The 22,597-nt window shown below is 47.0% G+C and overlaps 1 protein-coding gene across 1 annotated transcript; it reads left to right on the plus strand.

Moving 5' to 3' along the window:
* The first annotated feature begins 542 nt into the window (after nt 1-542).
* On the plus strand, nt 543-13,915 carry LOC311149201 (tripartite motif-containing protein 16-like). Its single transcript, XM_084186286.1, has 6 exons — nt 543-1,206; nt 1,617-1,712; nt 11,410-11,643; nt 11,756-11,915; nt 12,041-12,100; nt 12,338-13,915. Exons 1-6 carry the CDS (start codon nt 610-612, stop codon nt 12,847-12,849), a joined length of 1,659 nt encoding a protein of 552 aa, XP_084042412.1. The 5' UTR covers nt 543-609; the 3' UTR covers nt 12,850-13,915.
* The last annotated feature ends 8,682 nt before the right edge of the window (nt 13,916-22,597 follow it).

The following is a 22,597-nucleotide window of genomic DNA, read 5'->3' on the forward strand; positions in this document are numbered from 1 at the left end:
AGAATGAGGCATCACAGTACTTTTACACCACTGTACTAACAGGAATAATTACACACCAATAAACACACTGTAATGTAAAGTGTTACATCATTCTCAATGATCAGTCAATACATACAGTATTAATTTCACCTACAGTACATTGTATCCCCCATTGTAGATAATTATCTATAACACATTGTAGAGTTTTACAACCACATATTAGTTATTATGGATGGTTATAGTTAGTGTTTAAGGCATTACAAAATTCATTAAAAGCATTATACATATGTACTTCATAGAAACTGTTACCCTTTATATATTCTAACCACTCTATTTAATGTATTCCATATTGAGGGCCCTAACCTAGGAACACAAATCTTTGTCTCTATTAACATTGCGTACAGTTCTCTCTCTCTCTCTCTCTCTCTCTCTCTCTCTCTCGCTCTCTCTCTCTCTCTCTCTCTCTCTCTCTCTCTCTCTCTCTCTCCCTCTAACCCCTCCCTACCTCTAACCCCACCCCTCTGGCAGAACCAGGAAGTCCCTCCCCCTCCCACAAACTCTCTTCTGTGGAAACGAAACTGATCTGAGTCTCTGTGTCGTCTGTCTGTGTGAGAGTGAACAACCGTCCAAATGGCTCAGCAGGGAGTTCTGCTGGACCAGGACCAGTTCTGTTGTTCTGTCTGTCTGGATCTACTGAAGGAGCCGGTCACTACTGCCTGTGGACACAGTTACTGTAGGAGCTGTATTGAGGGCTGCTGGGATCAGGATGTTCCGAAAGGGGTCTATAGCTGTCCTCAGTGCAGAGAGACCTTCACTCCAAGGCCTAATCTGAGGAAAAATAACATGTTGGCTGAGTTGGTGGAGAAACTGAAGAAGACAGGACTCCAGGCTGCTCCCCCTCCTGCTCTGTGCTATGCTGGACCTGGAGATGTGGCGTGTGATTTCTGCACTGGGACCAGAAAGCAGAAAGCCCTCATGTCTTGTCTGGCGTGTCTGGCCTCTTACTGTGAGACTCACCTCCAACCTCACTATGAATTTCCTGCTTTGAAGAAGCACAAGCTGGTCAAAGCCACCGCACAACTACAGGAGAAGATCTGCTCTCATCATGACAAACTGCTGGAGGTTTACTGTCGTACCGATCAGCAGTGTATCTGTTATCAGTGTGTGATGGATGAACATAAAGGCCATGATACAGTGTCAGCTGCAGCAGAGAGGACTGAGAAACAGGTAAGACCAGAACTACTTGTTGGTGACTGTCTGATAAACAAATAATAATTACAGTAGGAACTAAGGCTGTTTGAATATGAGATCATTCAAATGAAATCAATCCTCAGCAGAACAAATATGAACACAAACCTTGATTATATAGATGTGTTAACCCAGAGTCTCCAAATGTATCACCATTTTCTAAAGTCAAACACCATTGTAATTTGTTATCAAACACCCAATCAGCTCCCCTGTTTTGTGCACTGTTAAAACTATAATCATTCACATAACAACATAATAATATAATTTCACACAGACACTTCCTCAACATTTTAATCCCTATCTTCTATGGGCCCTATGTCCCATTACTATACTATTGATCTACTGGACAAATAAAGCTTGATAGCTCATTGAAGAGTGATTCTCCACAGAGGCAGCTGGGGATGAGTCAGCAGAAGGTCCAGCAGAGATTCCAGGAGAGAGAGAAGGAGCTGAAGGAGCTCCAACAGGCTGTGGAGTCTCTAAAGGTGAGTATTGTTGACCAGAGGAGACACACCATTTCACATCTCTCCTCCAGTCAGAGAGAGGGAGAGGGAGAGAGGCCCCTATCCAATCCCACTGACCCCACTGTTGGGAACAGGCTGTCTGGACCCCTTTCAGAGAATATACTGCTTAATGTAACCGGCGGGATATGAACCCGGGTCTACTGAGGGAGAAAGCAACAGCTTGACCATTACACCAAGAGGACATTCCCTATTGGGCTGAGGGCCGACACTGATTTTGAAGTCGAAGGCGGGGCTACCTCATCACATAACCATTAGTAACCATGACCGACTCATGTCCCCTATACATTAACATGGAGCTCTCTCTCTCTCTCTCAATTCAATTGAATTCAAAGGGCTTTATTGGCATGGGAAACATATGTTTACATTGCCACAGCAAGTGAAATAGATACTAAACAAAAGTGAAATAAACCACCAGAAATTAACAGTAAACATTACACTCACAAAATGTTCAAAGGAATAGAGACTTTCAAATGTTATAACTCAAGTGCAAACAGAGTGAGCCGTGCGCCAGACCGAGTTCTGGAGGTGAAATGGAAATGAATGAGGGAGAGTTAAGTGAGGTAGAAGGTGTGGTGAAGAGCTCAGAACCAGAGCCTGGCATCAATGGACATGATAAAGAAGAATCTGGTGCAGTAGGAGATACATTGTTGGAGAAAGTGGATCCATACCTTTTGGCAGATCCATTTGTGGTTTCAGTGTGGGTGGGAAAGGAGTTGGGTGCAGTTGAATCAGTGAAGGTAACCTGTAGTGGACTTGTGATATTTGTTTGTGTTTCTTCTGACCAGAGGGAGTGGGCGCTCCGTGTCACGCAACTTGGGTCAAGATCTGTTTCTTGCTTTTGTCACGATCGTCTACCAATGAGGACCAATGCGCAGCGTTGAATGCAAACATCTTTTATTAGATAAATGATCACACGATCAAAATAACAAACGAAAACGTGACGTCTACAGTTTAACACAACCCAACTAGAAAAAGAAACCACAACACAAAGTGAAAAGACCGATAGTTAAATATGGCTCCCAATCAGAGACAACCAGAAAACAGCTGACACTCGTTGCCTCTGATTGGGAGTCACTTAGGCCAACACAGATATACAAATCATAGACTTACACACCCTGGCTCAACATAACATAGTCCCCAGAGCCAGGGCGTGACAGTACCCCCCCCCAAAGGCGCGGACTCCGGCCGCGCCAAACAACCACAACAGGGGAGGGACCAGGTGGGCACTCCGCCTCGGCGGCGGATCCGGCTCCGGACATGACCCAGGCACGGGTTGTGCCGGACTGACGACGCACACCCCTGGCCTGATGCGTGGAGGAGGAACGGGCCGGACCGGGCTGACGAAGCGCACCCCTGCTTTGGTGCGGGGAGCAGGAATGAGCCGGACCGGGCTGACGACGCGCACCACTGACCTGGTGCGGGGAACTTGGATGGGCCGGACTGGGCTGACGACGCGCACCACTGACCTGGTGCGGGGAACTTGGATGGGCCGGACAGGGCTGACGAAACGCACCATAGACTTGGTGCGGAGAGCAGGCACGGGCCGGACAGGGCTGGCGACGCGCACCACTGACCTGGTGCGGGGAGCTTGGATGGGCCGGACTGGGCTGGCGACGCGCACCACAGACTTGGTGCGGAGAGCAGGAACGGGCCGGACAGGGCTGACGAAACGCACCATAGACTTGGTGCGGAGAGCAGGCACGGGCCTGACAGGGCTGGCGACGCGCACCACAGACTTGGTGCGGAGAGCAGGAACGGGCCGGACAGGGCTGACGACGCACACCACTGGCTTGGTGCGGGGAGCTTGGATGGGCCGGACTGTACTGGGGACACACACCACTGGCCCTACACCGGGATCTGGAACGGGCCAGACCGGACTGGCAACACACGCCAGTACCTCTCGCCGTGCCTCTACTTCCTCCATCCCCTCTTCGACCAGTGGCCCCCGTAACCCGGCGGCCTCCTCCGGCAACCCACTGGGCCGCTCTATCGCGGCCTCCTGCTGGTCCGACGTCGTGAGCCCCCCCCTAAAAAATTTCTTGGGTTCTCTCCTCCCCGTGGGCCAGGCCTCCATCATTCTCGCCCACCTCTCGCTCCTCTGTCTCCAACCCTTGTCACTCAGCTCCTCAATGGGCTTGACCCAGTCGAAGCTGCCACGGAGATCTGCCAGCGCTTTCCCTGGCGATGGCTCCTCGACTCGCTGCTTGGTCCAGTTTAGGTGGTTTCTTCTGTCACGATCGTCTACCAATGAGGACCAATGCGCAGCGTTGAATGCGAACATCTTTTATTAGATAAATGATCACACGATCAAAATAACAAACGAAAACGTGACGTCTACAGTTTAACACAACCCAACTAGAACAAGAAACCACAACACAAAGTGAAAAGACCGATAGTTAAATATGGCTCCCAATCAGAGACAACCAGAAAACAGCTGACACTCGTTGCCTCTGATTGGGAGTCACTTAGGCCAACACAGATATACAAAACATAGACTTACACACCCTGGCTCAACATAACATAGTCCCCAGAGCCAGGGCGTGACAGCTTTGCTCTTAGGAACAGGGCACCATTGAAAGGAGTGATTTCTGGGGTAGCGTTAAGTGTGGAGGTGGAGTAATTAAGGTTGAAGATTCCTGGTGTTTGTGATTCCCGCCGTTTGGTGCAACGCAGACCCGGTGGTGAGCGTGGTGAAACAGAGGAGTCACTGTCAGTCCTTTTGAGTTTTGAGTCTTTACCCGATAAAATCATGTTAGGATATATCAGTTATTCTGTAGAGCTTTTGTGGCGAATCCACTGTGCTGATTCAGGTGCAGCATTTATGGTCATGTTGCAGCAGTTTGTAGGAGGGAGATCCAAGATGTGGGAAGTGTGCAGGAGGGCATGGGATAGAGGATTGTGTAGTTTCGGTGGATAAAGTTGTGTGTGTCAACTGTTGGGATGCCCATGTTGCTGGGGATCGGAAGTGTCCGGTGCGAGAGAGGCAGGTTGAGGTGGCTAGAGTCAGAGTAGTGCAGAAGGTGTCGTATGCTGAGGCAGTGAAGAAAGTAGAGGAGGATGGGTCAAGGGTGAGAGATCCTGAGAGGATCCCTGTGAGTAGTAGATATGTGCCAGCACAGAGGGATAGGCCAACGAGTGATATATGCTTTAGTAAAGATAGCTTCTTAGCGTTCATAGCAATGGTTATCAATTGTACAGTAGAAATGGAACGTAAATCACAGAAAATAGATGTTGTGGTGGCAGCTGCAGAGAAGTTTTTGGGCATACAAGATTAGACTTCAGAAGATTTGTTGTTTTGTTGTTTTTATTTTTTTATTTTTCCATGCCAACCGCCGTTAAACTCCAAAGAAGAAGAAGAAATGCTAAATTATGGCTATGTACAGTGTTGTAACGATGTCTCTGTCTCTCTCATTTCATCACTTTTACGGTAGTTGGTTGTGTGGGTCTCTGATTATGAATGGGTTGCTGATATACAGTCGTTGATGGATATTTATAGAGCTCTGATCAGGACGCCAATTGATTACTGGTGTACAGTTTATGGAACAGAGGTAAAGACTTGGCTTCAGAAGCTGGACAGAATCCAGTATATAGCTTTAAGGATATGTATTGGTGCATTTAAATCAACGTCTGTATGTGCCTTACTAGTGGAGGCAGGTGAGATGCCTTTGGATAAACAGCGTAAAAAAATGGTCATTATCTTATTGGGTTAGGTTGAAAGGCTGTGAGGTTGAGTATCCCACTGCTACTGTTCTAGATGACTGTTGGGAATATACTAGTAGACAAGGCAGTGGTTTTGGTTGGACAGTTGGAAAGCTTGCTGATGAGAGTGGTTTGAGGGAGTTGGATGTTGGCCCTTCTGTGGTGATAGGGGATGTTCCTCCATGGTTACTCCCAGACCCTGTTGTTGATCTAACCTTGGTAGAGAAAATGAAAGATTGGTCAGAAGTCAGTGATATTGAGAAACTGGTTGACAATTACATTGGTAGAAGTTTTTATGCTTTTTTAATGCTTTTCACAGATGGATCCAAGGACCCAGATAGTGGGCTCACAGGAGCAGGCGTTTACGTTCCTGAATTTGATGTGCAGATATGTAGAAGACTAACAGATGAACTGTCAGTATACTCAGTTGAACTGTTGGTGATAATAGTTTCCCTCCAGTGGGTTAAGGACGTACAACCTGTTAGAATTATAGTATGTTCAGATTCTCTGTCTGTATTGAATAGTTTATCATCTGGTAAATCTAATAGGAGTGACCTGCTATTGGAGGTATTAATGTTATTATGGAGAATTGAGAGAATGGGTTTAGTAGTGAGATTCTGCTAGGTCCCAGCACATTCGGGTGTGGAAGGGAATGAAATTGTAGACCAGTTAGCTAAAAGAGCTTTGAAACTAGATATAATTGATATTAATGTTCCACTGGGTAGAGGTGAGGCCAAATGTAAGATCAGAGCCATTTTGATAGATGTGTGGCAGAAGAGATGGTACTCTGAGCACAAGGGCCGGCATTTATATGAATAGTTTACAGTTTTACAGAAAGGTCGATGGACCAAGATTCAAAAGTCAGATTAGAAAGGAAGAGGTGGTGTTTACTCGATTGCGCTTAGGACATTGTACATTGATCTCGTCATTACATCTGGTTGGCAAGCATGGGAATGGTTTGTGTCTGGAAGGTACGGTCGATGAAACGGTGGAGCATGTGTTGTTATATTGTTGTAAGTATGTTGAAGAGAGGTAAAGATTGAAGTGTAGGGTCATTGAGGTTGGACGGGGTTAGGGGTGTTTGGAAGGGATTTTGGGGATGGGGGAGGGTCTATTTTGAAGTTAGTAGGGCTCTTCTTTACTTTCTCAGAAGTACTGAGTTAGGTAGGAGGATTTAGAAATGTTGGAAACCGTGATTGACCACACACTCCAGCACAGTAGGTGGCGGCATGCACTTTTTAACGTTGGTTTGTGGACCGCCATTATATCAAAGAAGAAGAAGTTGGTTGTGTGAGAGTTTTGTGGTTCGTGAGGAGGGCTACTATTCATTTTTCTTTTGGTTCTTGCGTATTTTCTGAATTTATTTTCTCATGGTGGAGGGTTTGGTTATTGGTTTCCACTGTTTATCGTTTAGAGTTGAGGGGGGAGTAGGGGTAGTTTGTTAGGGCGGCGTGATGGCCTCAACCGAGTGGAGAAAAAACGCTGTAGCTTCGGGTGCGTTCCGGAGAAAGGTGTGGAGGAAGTTTTGCTCATGGTCGGCGAACAGGTTAGAGTGGAACATCTGCATCCAGAATGAACAAGGCGGTGGTTGTGTTAATGAAAAAGGTTTGTCTTGTTGCGAGTGGGATTTTTGTGAGGGGTGTGTTGGTGCAGATTTCGCCTCTTTCGATAAGAGTTGTGGTGGATAATCTGCCTCCGTTTATTACTTACGAACAGACCGCAAGTAGTTGGTTAGTTTTGGTAAATTTGCAAGTGGTTTTCGTGTGCTCTCGGCTGGGTGCCAAGCGGAATCCGTTAAACATGTTGTCTCTTTTCGTAGTGTTTGTTTCTTAACAAACTTCAAGGTTACACAGGGGAGGGGTGGAACACAGGGTTTGCTAGCACAGATAGTTTTCGGTGTTTCTAGTGTGGGGATCATCAGTTATAGGCTACAAGCAGCAATATGATTGATAGGTAGGACAGGTATTGAACCCCGGCCAAATAATCCCTACTCAGATGCGCTAACCTCAACCCTAGTAAACATGCATTATAAAAACCTATATAAAATTATCTCATATTGGGAGTAAATAGCCTCTGAATAGAAAAGAAAAAACACTGCATCTTCCAGCCCACCAATAAATTACATAATGCAACCGTCGCGGTTAGCATATTTACCTCAACATGCCCCTCGCTTGCGTGAGAAGGCAGAGTGCTCGATGCTGGTTGATGAATTTGACAATTAATGTTCTAGGAAAATACGTTTTTGTCGACCAGAGGTGACTGAATTAATGTTCAGGGTTATTGATAATCATTATAGTAATGAAGTATAATTTCAAAACATGACCATAAAAACAGGTAATAATAAACATGAATCATCATTATATTACTTCACAGTAATGTGTTTTCAGTCCTTCCTGTTGCGTTAGCAGTGTGGAAAGGGACAGAAAAAAGCGCTGGCAGGAGTTTTCCTGTGAGGTGGAGTGGTGGTGTATACAGGGAGAGAACTAAACTAATCTTCTGAAATGTCATTCATGGTCTTATGCTTCCATCTATTGGAATTATTAAGCAACTGCATTAGTACTGAATAAATTGTTTTTCCTTACTAATCCTTACTAAAGTAGTGATTACTCAGAATTGCAAAATAAATGGTGGGGGTACCAGGAGGGAGGAGAGTACATTTTTTACATTTTAGTCATTTAGCAGATGCTCTTATCCAGAGCGACTTACAGTTAGTGAGTGCATACATTTTCATACTGTCCCCCCATGGGAAACGAACCCACAACCCAGGCGTTGCAAGCGCCATGCTCTACCAACTGAGCTACACGGTAGTAGTGCATGGCCAAGTGGTGGTGCGCAGGCCGTGGAGAAAGCGGTGGTGGGGAGGGTTGCAGCTGGGCTACATGAGCTGAGGCAGGTTTCTGTAGTAACAGAGACTCCAGTGGGCGAAGGCTTGGTGGGCTCATCCCAGGAAATATTGCCTGTCATTGGGGAAGAGGCACTGATCAGGGGGGAAGTGCAGGGGGGCAGAGACTGGGGAGGAGGAGGACGGTACCGTGCCAATGGAGGAGGAGGGAGAGGGGGGAGGTGAGTCTCCTGGAGCGGAGGAGGAGGCCTCGTTTTCAGACGGCTCATTGGATCCAGAGCTGACAGCCAGTCAGGCTGAGGGCCCAGTATATACGGTGAGAGAACTTTCTAGGTTCCTGATGGAGACTAAAGTGGAAAAATAAGGTTCTGCTGGAGTCTTATTTTATTGATCCTGGAAGGTTTGTAAGGTCAGTACAACACGTGATGAAGAATGAGGGGTTTAGTGTCCTCTCACCCAGGAAGCGGTATAGGCTGAGAAAATGGGTCATGGGTTCTTAAGGGCATGTCTTCAGAATCTGCTTAAATGGATGGTTTTTTTCTGGCATGGCGGCTTTATGGGCTTCTCTACTGGTTTCTGATTGTGGTGATTTCCCTCCTACCTCTTATGGAGATTTCACGGTTAGACTTCCTTAACATGAACGGCGGCAGAGACTGGGGGAATATGTCAAACAAAAACATTTAAATGCCATGGCAGAGATCTTAGTGCAGGGGTAGCAAAAGAGGTGTGTAAGGGTAGGTTGTTAGTGTTTAGAGCCCAAATAATGACCTTGTCTTTGCTTTCATAAATGTGTCTGCACCTGGTCCTCTGTAGCTCATCTGGTAGACCACGGCGCTTGTAACGCCAGGGTAGTGGGTTCGATCCCCGGGACCACCCATACACAAAAAAAAATATATATATATATATATATATATATATGCACGCATGACTGTAAGTCGCTTTGGATAAAAGCGTCTGCAAAATGGCACATTATATTATATTATAGTACAGGGCTCAGTTCTATGTTTCACCAGAGGGGTTGGAAAAACAGAGTGGGGAAACCAAGAAAATCCCTTGTTTTACGTTTGTCTGATGGGCAGGTAACTTCTGTTGTGGGGATATGAGGGAGCCTGATGGGTGGATAACTTCTGTTGTGGGGGAGATGAGGGAGCCTGATCGGTGGGTAACTTCTGTTGTGGGGGAGATGAGGGAGCCTGATGGGTGGGTAACTTCTGTTGTGGGGGAGATGAGGGAGCCTGATGGGTGGGTAACTTCTGTTGTGGGGGAGATGAGGGAGCCTGATGGGTGGGTAACTTCTGTTGTGGGGAGATGAGGGAGCCTGATGGGTGGGTAACTTCTGTTGTGGGGAGATGAGGGAGCCTGATGGGTGGGTAACTTCTGTTGTGGGGGAGATGAGGGAGCCTGATGGGTGGGTAACTTCTGTTGTGAGGGAGATGAGGGAGCCTGATGGGCGGGTAACTTCTGTTGTGGGGAGATGAGGGAGCCTGATGGGTGGGTAACTTCTGTTGTGGGGGAGATGAGGGTGCCTGATGGGTGGGTAACTTCTGTTGTGGGGGAGATGAGGGAGCCTGATGGGTGGGTAACTTCTGTTGTGGGGGAGATGAGGGAGCCTGATGGGTGGGTAACTTCTTTTGTGGGGGAGATGAGGGAGCCTGATGGGTGGGTACTTTTGTTGTGGGGGAGATGAGGGACCCTGATGGGTGAGTAACTTCTGTTGTGGGGAGATGAGGGAGCCTGATGGGTGGGGTAACTTCTGATGTGAGGAGATGAGGCTGTGGAGTTGTACTCTGATTTATAGAGGGCAGAACTCTGTGGTCCTCTGTAGCTCAATTGGTAGAGCATGGCGCTTGTAATGCCAGGGTAGTGGGTTCGATCCCTGGGACCACCCATATGTAAAAATGTATGCACATGACTGTAAGTCGCTTTGGATAAAAGCGTCTGCTAAATGGCATATTATTTGTATTATTATCCTGGGTTTTCTCAGGTTCTGCAAACAGACCTTTCCAAACTCTCCTGCCCAAAAAATGGGATTTGAGCAACATAAAGAACTGGAGGCCTGTGGCATTGCTCTGTGTGGACTATAAGATGGACGGGTAACTGTGTATCAGGACACCTAATCACAGACAATCTGTTCATAATCAGGAGAAAGCCTTTGATAGGGTGGACCATGAATATCAGTTCAATGTGTTGTTTTGGTTGCAGCGTTCTGACTCAGCAGCACAGAGGCTACTGTACCGTACGGAGGTGGGCTGGAGGGAACCAGCATGTGCTCTGTTGAGGAGGGCTGGTGGTTTGGGGCTGGATCAGCAGCTCTTCATCATGCGGCAGGAGAGACTCAATACAGCAGGGGTCTCTGATTTCTATGCTGCAGTACTTAGGGCTGGAGCAGCCTGAGGAGGGGCCACCACCGTTTCCACCACTGCAAGTGACTGCAGAGACTGGGGACTGTCAGGAGAGTCCGGAGGACTTACTGACTTTTAACACTCTGAGCCTGGGGGAGTTTGAGGAGGTGGGGGGCAAGGTGCTGTACACCCTCAGTGTCAAGGTTAGACACATCAGGAGCATAGCGGGAGTGAAGGGGCATCAGTGGCAGGGGGTTGTGGGGGCTGAGAGCATGGCAGGGTATAGGTGGAGGGTGCTCTATAAGCTCCCAGTGCTGGAAAGGTCAGGGGTCCTCCAGTGGAGGGTATTACATGGAGCCCTGGACACCAATAGCTGGTTGGCTCGGGTTGACCTGGGAGTTGGGGATGGCTGTCCGTTTTCTGCAATGACAGACTGTTCATCATGTTTTTTCTGTGTTGCCAGGGTAATGCCATTACTGTTGACGCCTTAGGGTTGAGTTTGAGTTGTACAAAATGATCAACAGTGTGGAGATGTTTCAGGAGGTCTGGGGGCTCAGGGGGGCTGTCTGTACGGCTGGAAAGGAGGTGTTGGATGGACGGTTGGAATATGGTGCTGGATGGTGTATTGTACTGTGGTGTTGGGTACTGGATAATGTGATTGTGTGGAGGTTGTGGTGTCACACAATGTGTTTTTTGGAGGGAGGGTGTTAGTGTAATGAGGATGGCTCATTAAAGTAAGACAAGTCAGTCTCTCTCTCTCTCTCTCTCTTAACAGCGCTCTGCACAGGCAGCAGTGGAGGACAGTGATAAGATCTTTACTGAACTGATCCGCTCCATTGAGAGAAGGCGCTCTGAGGTGAAGGAGCTGATCAGAGCCCAAGAGAAGGCTCAAGTGAGTCAAGCTGAAGGAATCCTGGAGCAACTGGAGCAGGAGATAGCTGAGCTGAGGAAGAGAAGCACTGAGCTGGAGCAGCTCTCACACACAGAGGATCACATCCATTTCCTCCAGGTAACTCAACTGCCTTGATACATGTGATATGAAACTAAAACTCTCAATCATTTGGTTCTGTTCTCTCTCTCTCTCTCACTCTCTCTCCCTCTCTCTCTCTCTCTCTCTCCAGAGTTATCAGTCTCTCTCCGGTACCAGTGTATCTTCAGACTTACCCAGCATCGTTGTCCGTCCTCTTCAGTACTTTGGAGATGTGAGTAAGATTGTGTCTGAACTGAGAGAGAAACTAGAAGACGTCCTTAAAGGAGAATGGACCATGATCTCCACTACAGGTGTGTTGAAAATAATAAGAACATCAACTTTAGACCATTGAACGTTCCCTACTAGTCATATACATGTGGAATATGGTGTGATGATAACATTCCCTCTCTCTGTGAATGTGTTTGTGTGTCTGTAGTGAATATAGTGGATGTTGTACTGCCTCCAGAGCCCAAGACCAGAGAACAGTTCTTACAATGTGAGTCTCTTTATTCTGAAGTAACTAACAGTCTCTTTTTTACTGACACCCCTAACAATCCCTCTAGAAATATATAGCAATAGTAGATCTAATCAAAGACTGGGTATCTATCTGACTCCTCATATTTCTCTGATTTGATCTCTGCTGTGCTCTAATCAAAGACAGGGTAGATACAGTATCTGACTTAACTTATTGTTCTAACTCCCCTCATTGGTCTCTGCTCTGCTCTTCTCCCAGATTCCTATCAGCTCACACTGGACCCAAACACAGCACACAAACGCCTCTCTCTGTCTGAAGGGAACAGAAAGTTGACCTATACAGACCAAGTCCAACCATATCCTGTTCATCCAGACAGATTCACAAACTACCGTATGGTTCTGTGTAGAGAGGGTCTGTCTGGACGCTGTTACTGGGAGGTGGAGTGGAGTGGGGGGTTTGTTATTACAGCAGTCTCATATAAAGACATCAGCAGAACAGGGACAGATGGTAGATTTGGATACAATGACAAGTCCTGGAGTTTACAGTGTTATAGAGGTGATAATTTGTTCAGACACAATAGTGTTGTGACTGAAGTATCAGGCCCTCAGTCCTCCAGAATAGGAGTGTACCTGGATCACAAGGCAGGTACTCTGTCCTTCTACAGTGTCTCTGACAAAATAACCCTCCTCCACAGAGTCCAGACCACATTCACTCAGCCCCTTTATCCTGGGTTTTATCTCTCTGGTACTGCTGAGCTGGTTAAACTGTAGTAGGGTCCACATAGATACTAGTCATGCTGGTGTAGTCTATAGCTGAGCTGGTTAAACTGTAGTAGGGTCCACATAGATACTAGTCATGCTGGTGTAGTCTATAGCTGAGCTGGTTAAACTGTAGTAGGTTCCACATAGACACTAGTCATGCTGGTGTAGTCTATAGCTGAGCTGGTTAAACTGTAGTAGGGTCCACATAGATACTAGTCATGCTGGTGTAGTCTATAGCTGAGCTGGTTAAACTGTAGTAGGGTCCACATAGATACTAGTCATGCTGGTGTAGTCTATAGCTGAGCTGGTTAAACTGTAGTAGGGTCCACATATATACTAGTCATGCTGGTGTAGTCTATAGTTGAGCTGGTTAAACTGTAGTAGGGTCCACATAGATACTAGTCATGCTGGTGTAGTCTATAGTTGAGCTGGTTAAACTGTAGTAGGGTCCACATAGATACTAGTCATGCTGGTGTAGTCTATAGCTGAGCTGGTTAAACTGTAGTAGGGTCCACATAGATACTAGTCATGCTGGTGTAGTCTATAGCTGAGCTGGTTAAACTGTAGTAGGGTCCAGATAGATACTAGTCATGCTGGTGGTGATGGTCCCCAGATGTGATGATTCATTCTGCTCTGTTTTTATGTACAATGATTTGATTGATTTGATCTTCAGAAGATGTTATGAATTACAATTCAATGCATTCATTTTTTTTTTTAAGTGCCATGTTTTAATCTTATATATTCACATTAATCATGATGTATGCTGTTAATGTATGTTGGTTGTCATTCAGAACCATTGAAATGTTTTCTCAATTGGTTCTCTGTCTCAATGTAATTTTCCTCAGTAACATGGAACAGGTAGTGTTACTTACTTGCTAATTGAACTATATGGGCCGGTTTCCCGGACACAGATGAAGCCTAGTCCTAGACTAAAAAGCATGTTCAATGGAGATGTCCGGGAAACCGGCCCTAAATTTGGCATCTTTTATTCTCCAATACTGCTCAGTCAAGCAATATTAAAACTGTCCAGCAGGTGGTGCTATTAACCAAACAATAAAAACATCAGATATCTTGACTTGCCACTCAGTATATCAGTAATGTTCAGAATTGTACTTTAATATCATTGGAGATTGATGGTCTTTTTAATCCACTACCCAGAGTCAGGAACAGATGAAGTTAGGTCTGCTACTGTTCAGTTATTAAATATGATTTATGGTGATGGGAAATAAAAAATACATCTAGTAGTAGTTTTCCTTTGCTATTTATTCCAAGGTGTGTCTTTAACTTGTAAATGGATTGTGTTGAAGCTGGCATGTGGTGTGGATGATAGAATAGAGTGAATAGAGGAGAGAAGAGAGGAGGAGAGGAGAACATAATATAGAAGACAGATAAGATAGAGAGAGAATTCATACCCAGGGGAGTTATTGACTCTGGCCCAAATGACACCCTGTTCCCTACATAGTGCACTAGGCTACTTCTGACCAGATCTAAAGTAGTCTTCTAGATTTTACATGTTTTCTCCCTGTCATTAGAAAATGACAATATGGTAATGACTTTAGTGGTTTCCTCCCCCTTTGTTTTTATTGGTTGTGTGTTATGTGTGTTGTTGTGTTAGGTTTCCCCCCTGTGTTCCTAATGGAAAATCCATTAACAATGAATCACAAACAAATTATATTCCAGTTGTGTTTAGACAACTTCATGGCTGACATCCCCCAGTTCTGTTAAGACCCATTGAACTGGGTCACATTCTAAATGGTCACTTGTATTGATAGTCCATACTGGGGTTAACCATACTGGAGGGTTTATTTCTGCACACATATTCCCTCATCTCCAGAACGTTACCTGATGTCCTCTCTCTCTCTCTCTCTCTCTCTCTCTCTCTCTCTCTCTCTCTCTCTCTCTCTCTCTCTCTCTCTCTCTCTCTCTCTCTCTCTCTCTCTCTCTCTCTCTCTCTCTCTCCCATCAAACTGTATGGAAAGCAGACAACCTCAATATGGTTTCATTCCTGTAGTTATCAGGACACATGGGGTGTGTAACTATTATCTCCTTTCTAAGTTTGAACTTGTCCACTTCCCTTCATGGATTTAAAAGGAAATGACTGGTATATGTAAACTCCCTCTACCCCATGCCAACACCAATCCAATGCTTTTACATTTGAGAGGAGTAGTGAAGGAATGATACACTTCAGGAGGAAGGAGAGATTATTGGGACACACCCATGGAGTGATGATAGAGGGATGTGAAAGAGGAGCGAGGTAATGTTTGGACTTGACTTATTTATTCTCTCATTAGACTTATTCTGTTTCAATAACATAACTGCATAACACAAAATAAGTACATTTAAGGAAGTATCCATGTATTATAGATTTTATAATCACCTTTGTACTATTTTCACAAGTATGTGGTAGAATTTCACAACTCTTAATACAAAACTCAAAACAGATCATCAAAAAGGCTGTTTTTTCACAACTTTAAGCACATTTTCAATTGACTAAGTACAACACACAAAGGAAGTATCCTTGTATTATATCTTAATATGTGAAATGCTCACTTCCTCCCATATGTCATTAGTAGTTGATGTAGGGTTTCATCTGTCAAAAGGTAAATCACACCTGGTGACTTATGAGTTATAAATGTTATTACTGTGGAGTCACCATGATCTTATTGCTGTGGTGTGTGTGTGTGTGTGTGTTAGTCTTTGATTAGTTTAGTCATCAAGGCTGAGCGGATGTATCTATTTGAAAGGGTGTCCTGGTCTTTGATCAGACCAAATGGTTGTAAAGTCCTCAAGACAATAGAATGGTTGTCAGGCAGTGGAGTCTGGTGGGAGGAGCTATAGCAGGACAGGCTCATTGTGATGTCTGGAATGGAATAAATGGAACTCAGTCAAACATGTGGTTTCATATGTTTGTGTTTGATACCTTCCATTGATTCCATTCCAGCCATTACAATGAGCCCGTCCTCCTATAGCTCCTCCCACCAGCCTCCTCTGGTGTCAGACCTGCATGGTGCCTCAGAGTCTGTGTAGGAACTGTGAGGTGGGTGTGTTGGGAACATTATTCCCTATTTTTCATAGTTCCACAATGTATTAATAACCAGAGATGTGAATAAAACATTCTGCCAATCATGGTTATTTTATTTATAACCAGAGAATTGGGCTGATTCAAACAAGACAAACATGCTTATTTTTAAAGTAAGGACATGTGCAAGAAAGGTTACTTGTAAAACTAAAATAACCAACATCCTTTCTTGGGATTGTAATATATAGAAAATATAATAATATATTTCCATTCACATTGTGTGTGTGTGGTCCAATGTGTGAGGGGCTTGTTGTGATCCTGGGGGTAGTGCATTGGGCTATACACTGACTGTATGCCTTCTAATATTGAGTTGCATCGAGTGGGGGGCTGTTAAAACTGTTTTGAATGGGGTGTGTTTTGGGGTCTGGGGGTGAAATCAAACAGTGTATTCAAACTGGTTAGTGGTAGACTTAGACCCCCCAGAACATTCACACCTGGTCCTTTGTTGCAGGATTTGTTTTATACATGTTTGTACATTAATTTCTTACATTTCCATTCCCAGGTTGAATGTCAATAAGAAGTAATATAATTGTATGTATGACTTTACAATGTCCAGCTACATTATACTCCACATAGCTTTATAGGAAGCAGTTCCTAATCTACTGAAACTTCTACATTATGGGAATAATTTTGACCCACCCTTGGTTTTTTAATTTATTAAACTTTGAATTTGGCTCTATACTCCAGCATTTTAGGTTTGATATTAAATGTTTTATATGAGGCGACAGTACAGAATGTCACCTTTTATTTGAGGGTATTTTCATTCATGTCTGTTTTACTGTTTAGAAATAAATATACTGTATTTATCTAGGCCCTCCATATGTAGGTGTCATAAGTATTTGGACAAATTCACTTATAGTGTATTACACTTTGTCAAAAGTTTAGTATTTGGTCCCATATTCCTAGCAGGCTATGACTACATCAAGCTTGGGACTCTTGTTGGATGCATTTGCAGTGTGTTTCGGTTGTGTTTCAGATGACGTTGTGCCCAATAGAATTGAACGGTAAATAATGGATTGTGTCATTTTGGAACCACTTAAACATATTATGTTCTTATTTCCAATACAAGTGACTCCAAAATGATTCAATATGTAATTTACCAATCAATTCTATTGGGATATTGTTTATAGATGAGGATATTGTTTTTATGCAGATTTTTGAATATTCGCATGAAAATCTGTTTCCATTTGACTGGCGTCAGATGTGAATATTTGTGACACTCTGGCTCTATGGACTTTGAATATTGAGCCAGGGTTGTTCATTTTCATGTGTTTGGGTGTATTTCATTTGGTGGTGTTGGGGATGGGTGAGTTTCATTTTGTTTGTGTTGTGGTGATTGGTCTATGACTCCCAATCGGAGGTAACGAGTGTCAGCTGTCGGCTCGTTATCTCTGATTGGGAGCCATATATATTCTGTGTGTTTTCTCCTTTGTTTTGTGGGTTATTGTTTCCGTGTTGCTGTTAGTCTGTATCAGTATTTGAACTTCACGTATAGTCATTTGTTGTTTTCTTCGTGGTTGCTTTAAATAATAAAGTCATCATGTTCACTCGCAACGCTGCGCATTGGTCCGCTCCTTCAGACGATCGTGACAGAATAACCCACCACAAAAGGACCAAGCAGCGTAACAAGCGTGTCCAGGAGCCGAGGGTCTGGACATGGGAAGAGTTATTGGACGGAAAGGATCCTTGGGCACATGGCTTGGGCAGCTGGGCAGCAGGAGGCTGCCACAGGGAGAAAAGGAGAGAAGGCTAACGGAGTACGGGAGCCATTGGCGAGTGGAAGGAGGGAAGTTGTTGTGGCACGGCATGAGAGACTGAAGTGTGTTACCAGTCCGGTCCGGCCCGTTCCTGATCCGCAGTTAAGGCCATTGGTGTGTGTTCCCGGTATGGACCGGCCTGTTCCTACTCCACGCACCAGGTCCACGATGTGCGTCGCCAGCCGGCCAGAGTCTGCCGTCTGCCCTAGGGCGTCTGAACTGCCCGTCTGCCAAGCGCTGCATAAGCCGCCCGTCTGTACTGAGCCTGCAAAGCCGTCCGTCTGCCATGAGCCTTCAGAGCCGTCCGCCAGATCGGAGCCGCTAGAGCCTTCCGCCAGACAGGAGCCGCTAGAGCCTGCCGCCAGACAGAATCATACACCTGCTATGGAATCAGCAGGAGCCGACGCAGCCCATACTAGACTGGAAGCTCAGGTTCGGGACCAGAAAGAGCAGCTCCTGCAGATGGGAGCCGCCCTGCTGGAGGTGATGACTGCAATCCGAGGCTGGGGTCCGCCTCCACCGCCAGCCTCCCAGCCAGCACCATCAGCCAGCCATGAGCAGCCAGATCTGTCAACCAGCCATGAGCAGCCAGATCCGTCAGCCAGCCATGAGCAGCCAGATCCGTCAGCCAGCCATGAGCAGCCAGATCTGTCAACCAGCCATGAGCAGCCAGATCCGTCAGCCCGCCATGAGCAGCCAGATCCGTCAGCCAGCCATGAGCAGCCAGATCCGTCAGCCAGCCATGAGCAGCCAGATCCGTCAGCCAGCCATGAGCAGCCAGATCCGTCAGCCAGCCATGAGCAGCCAGATCCGTCAGCCAGCCATGAGCAGCCAGATCCGTCAGCCAGCCATGAGCAGCCAGATCCGTCAGCCAGCCATGAGCAGCCAGATCCGTCAGCCAGCCATGAGCAGCCAGATCCGTCAGCCAGCCATGAGCAGCCAGATCCGTCAGCCCGCCATGAGCAGCCAGATCCGTCAGCCAGCCAGGAGCAGCCAGATCCGTCAGCCAGCCATGAGCAGCCAGATCCGTCAGCCAGCCATGAGCAGCCAGATCCGTCAGCCAGCCATGAGCAGCCAGATCCGTCAGCCAGCCATGAGCAGCCAGATCCGTCAGCCAGCCATGAGCAGCCAGATCCGTCAGCCAGCCATGAGCAGCCAGAACCGTCAGCCAGCCATGAGCAGCCAGATCCGTCAGCCAGCCATGAGCAGCCAGATCCGTCAGCCAGCCATGAGCAGCCAGATCCGTCAGCCAGCCATGAGCAGCCAGATCCGTCAGCCCGCCATGAGCAGCCAGATCCGTCAGCCAGCCATGAGCAGCCAGATCCGTCAGCCAGCCATGAGCAGCCAGATCCGTCAGCCAGCCATGAGCAGCCAGATCCGTCAGCCAGCCATGAGCAGCCAGATCCGTCAGCCAGCCATGAGCAGCCAGATCCGTCAGCCAGCCAGGATCCGCCAGAGCCGTCCAGCCAGGATCCGCCAGAGCCGTCCAGCCAGGATCCGCCAGAGCCGTCCAGCCAGGATCCGCCAGAGCCGCCCGCCTGGATCCGCCAGAGCCGTCCCGCCAGGATCTGCCAGAGCCGTCCAGCCTGGATCCGCCAGAGCCGTCCCGCCAGGATCCGCCAGAGCCGTCCAGCCAGGATCCGCCAGAGCCGTCCAGCCAGGATCCGCCAGAGCCGTCCAGCCAGGATCCGCCAGAGCCGTCCAGCCAGGATCCGCCAGAGCCGTCCAGCCTGGATCCGCCAGAGCCGTCCCGCCAGGATCTGCCAGAGCCGTCCAGCCTGGATCCGCCAGAGCCGTCCCGCCAGGATCCGCCAGAGCCGTCCAGCCAGGATCCGCCAGAGCCGTCCAGCCAGGATCCGCCAGAGCCGTCCAGCCAGGATCCGCCAGAGCCGTCTAGCCAGGATCCGCCAGAGCCGTCCAGCAAGGATCCGCCAGAGCCGTCCAGCCAGGATCCGCCAGAGCCGTCCAGCCAGGGTCCGCCAGAGCCGTCCAGCCAGGATCCGCCAGAGCCGTCCAGCCTGGATCCGCCAGAGCCGTCCCGCCAGGATCCGCCAGAGCCGTCCAGCCTGGATCCGCCAGAGCCGTCCCGCCGGGATCCGCCAGAGCCGTCCAGCCGGGATCCGCCAGAGCCGTCCAGCCGGGATCCGCCAGAGCCGTCCAGCCGGGATCCGCCAGAGCCGTCCAGCCGGGATCCGCCAGAGCCGTCCAGCCGGGATCCGCCAGAGCCGTCCAGCCGGGATCCGCCAGAGCCGTCCAGCCGGGATCCGCCAGAGCCGTCCAGCCGGGATCCGCCAGAGCCGTCCAGCCGGGATCCGCCAGAGCCGTCCAGCCGGGATCCGACAGAGCCGACCAGCCGGGATCCGCCATTCAGCCTGGTACTGCCCCTTAGTCCGGTGCTGCCCCTTAGTCAGGTACTGTCCCTTAGCCCGGTGCTGCCCCGTAGTCCGGTGCTGCCCCTTAGTCCGGTGCTGCCCCTTAGCCCGGTGCTGCCCCTTGTCCCGGTGCTGCCCCTTATCCCGGTGCTGCCCCTTATCCCGGTGCTGCCCCTTAGGCCGATGCTGCCCCTTAGTCCGGTGTTGCCCCTTAGTCCAGGTGGGGTTAGTTGGAGGGTGGTCATTGGGAGGAAGCTACCGAAGCAGGTTGTGACTGTGGTGGGGTGGGGATCACGACCGGGGCCAGAGCCGCCACCATGGACAGACGCCCACCCAGACCCTCCCCTAGTCCTGATGTTGGTGCGCCCGGAGTTCGCACCTTTAGGGGGGGGTACTGTGACACTCTGGCTCTATGGACTTTGAATATTGAGCCAGGGTTGTTCATTTTCATGTGTTTGGGTGTATTTCATTTGGTGGTGTTGGGGATGGGTGAGTTTCATTTTGTTTGTGTTGTGGTGATTGGTCTATGACTCCCAATCGGAGGTAACGAGTGTCAGCTGTCGGCTCGTTATCTCTGATTGGGAGCCATATATATTCTGTGTGTTTTCTCCTTTGTTTTGTGGGTTATTGTTTCCGTGTTGCTGTTAGTCTGTATCAGTATTTGAACTTCACGTATCGTCATTTGTTGTTTTCTTCGTGGTTGCTTTAAATAATAAAGTCATCATGTTCACTCGCAACGCTGCGCATTGGTCCGCTCCTTCAGACGATCGTGACAATATTGTAAAATCTTCATAAAAACATGTGCATTTTACCAGCAGAAATGTTTCCATCAAATTGACGTGTTGAAGATAAATGGCAGTGCGTGATGACGTAATGCACATACAAATATATATTTTAGAAAATACTAATATATTTTTGCAGTTAAATTCCCATGTACCGGTTTAAAAAGTTATGTTAAATGGGTTTCCATCACATTTTCAACTCTACCGATGGTTTTGTCAGATGTTTTGGGGGCATTATATAGTGAACATGCCCACTCTGGATAGGCTGCCTACATGATGACATTATTATGGACAAAAAGACCCTCCATATTTATTGGAAAGGAGCATCAAGCTCATCACTGTGAACTGTCACCACCCTGTGAAGTTCAGCATAACTTATTTCATCTGTAGCTTAATAAACTGCATGGTTTCCCGAGTCGTAGTGGGAGGACCACACCACATATCATCGTGTGACTCCAAGTTTACTTCAATATGATGGTTATTTTATCAATATTTGTGCATAAAGCCGTTTCCACCGCCATTTCTCGCTTAATTAATTCTACAGAGGTATTTGCACCCCACTGCATCCACATGTTTCTTTACAATTTATGATCATTTTACATGACTGAAAATGAAATAAAAGTTTTGATTTGACATATTCATAATTCACCACTGTGGCTTCTGAATAGGTCACTCTACATTTATTGAACCTTTAAAACGTTGTAATGTTTTACCACAACCTTATATTTGGTTACACATCACTATGGCTTCCATCCCTATATACCTCAGTGCATCCATCCAGGACTAAAGTCTCCAAACAGATCTAAAAGGCCTCCCCCACCACTCGTACTTTCAAAGAAATTAAAGTTATCTCTGAAATTATGCCGTGCATTTTGTTGTATGGACATAGCAGAGGCCCTTTTAAAAGATCCATTCTGCTGTCTGATCTGTCTGGATCTACTAAAGGATCCAGTTACGATTTCCTGTGGACACAGCTGTATGCAACATCATCTTCTTAGCTTGACTTCCATCCCCCAAAAACCTGTAGATACAGAGTACACAGTCAAGAGGAAGCCACTCCCTGTCCTCTGGTGTAGAGTGCAATGAAACAGAAAGTCATCTTTGACACCCTGTTGCTCAACCTTCAGGTGAAAGCACTAAAATGGCTGACAATCTAGAACTGTTCTGTTGCTCCGTCTGTCTGGATCCACTGAAGGATCCGGTGACTACTGCCTGTGGACACAGCTACTGTATGGGCTGTATTAAAGAAAGCTGGGATCAGGATGATCTGAAAGGGGTCTACACCTGTCCCCACACTCTAAACAATACTGGGTTGTTTGGTTGACCCAAATGTTGGGTTGCAGGGGTTGGGTCACTTAGTTGAGTTGTTTTCTTTAAAAACTGCTGGGTTATGGATGCTGGGTGTTGGGTTATTATTGCTTGGTTATTGAGATATGACCCAGCAGGTCAGATCAGAAGACTGTAGGCATAGTTTAGTAGGGGTGTGGCTTTCAGATAGTTATTTTTAGCCACCCATGAGAGTAAATATAATTCCTGTTCATCTGGTCTGTTGCGTAGTTAGCACATTTTAAGGTTGAACATTGACATTTTTGTAGCTTCAATGATGCTTATAGAGTTTCCTAAAAGTCCACGTATGTCTCATTGTTGGGCTATAATACAGTGGTATACCTTATTATAATATGTAATAAATACTCTACATATTATAGAAGAATTTAATAAGGAAACGTTGAGTTTACTGTATGTAAACGCCTTAAAATAACCTACAGT

This window comes from Coregonus lavaretus, assembly GCF_964263955.1.
Source record: "Coregonus lavaretus genome assembly, chromosome: 21".
NCBI classification, from domain to species: domain Eukaryota; kingdom Metazoa; phylum Chordata; class Actinopteri; order Salmoniformes; family Salmonidae; genus Coregonus; species Coregonus lavaretus.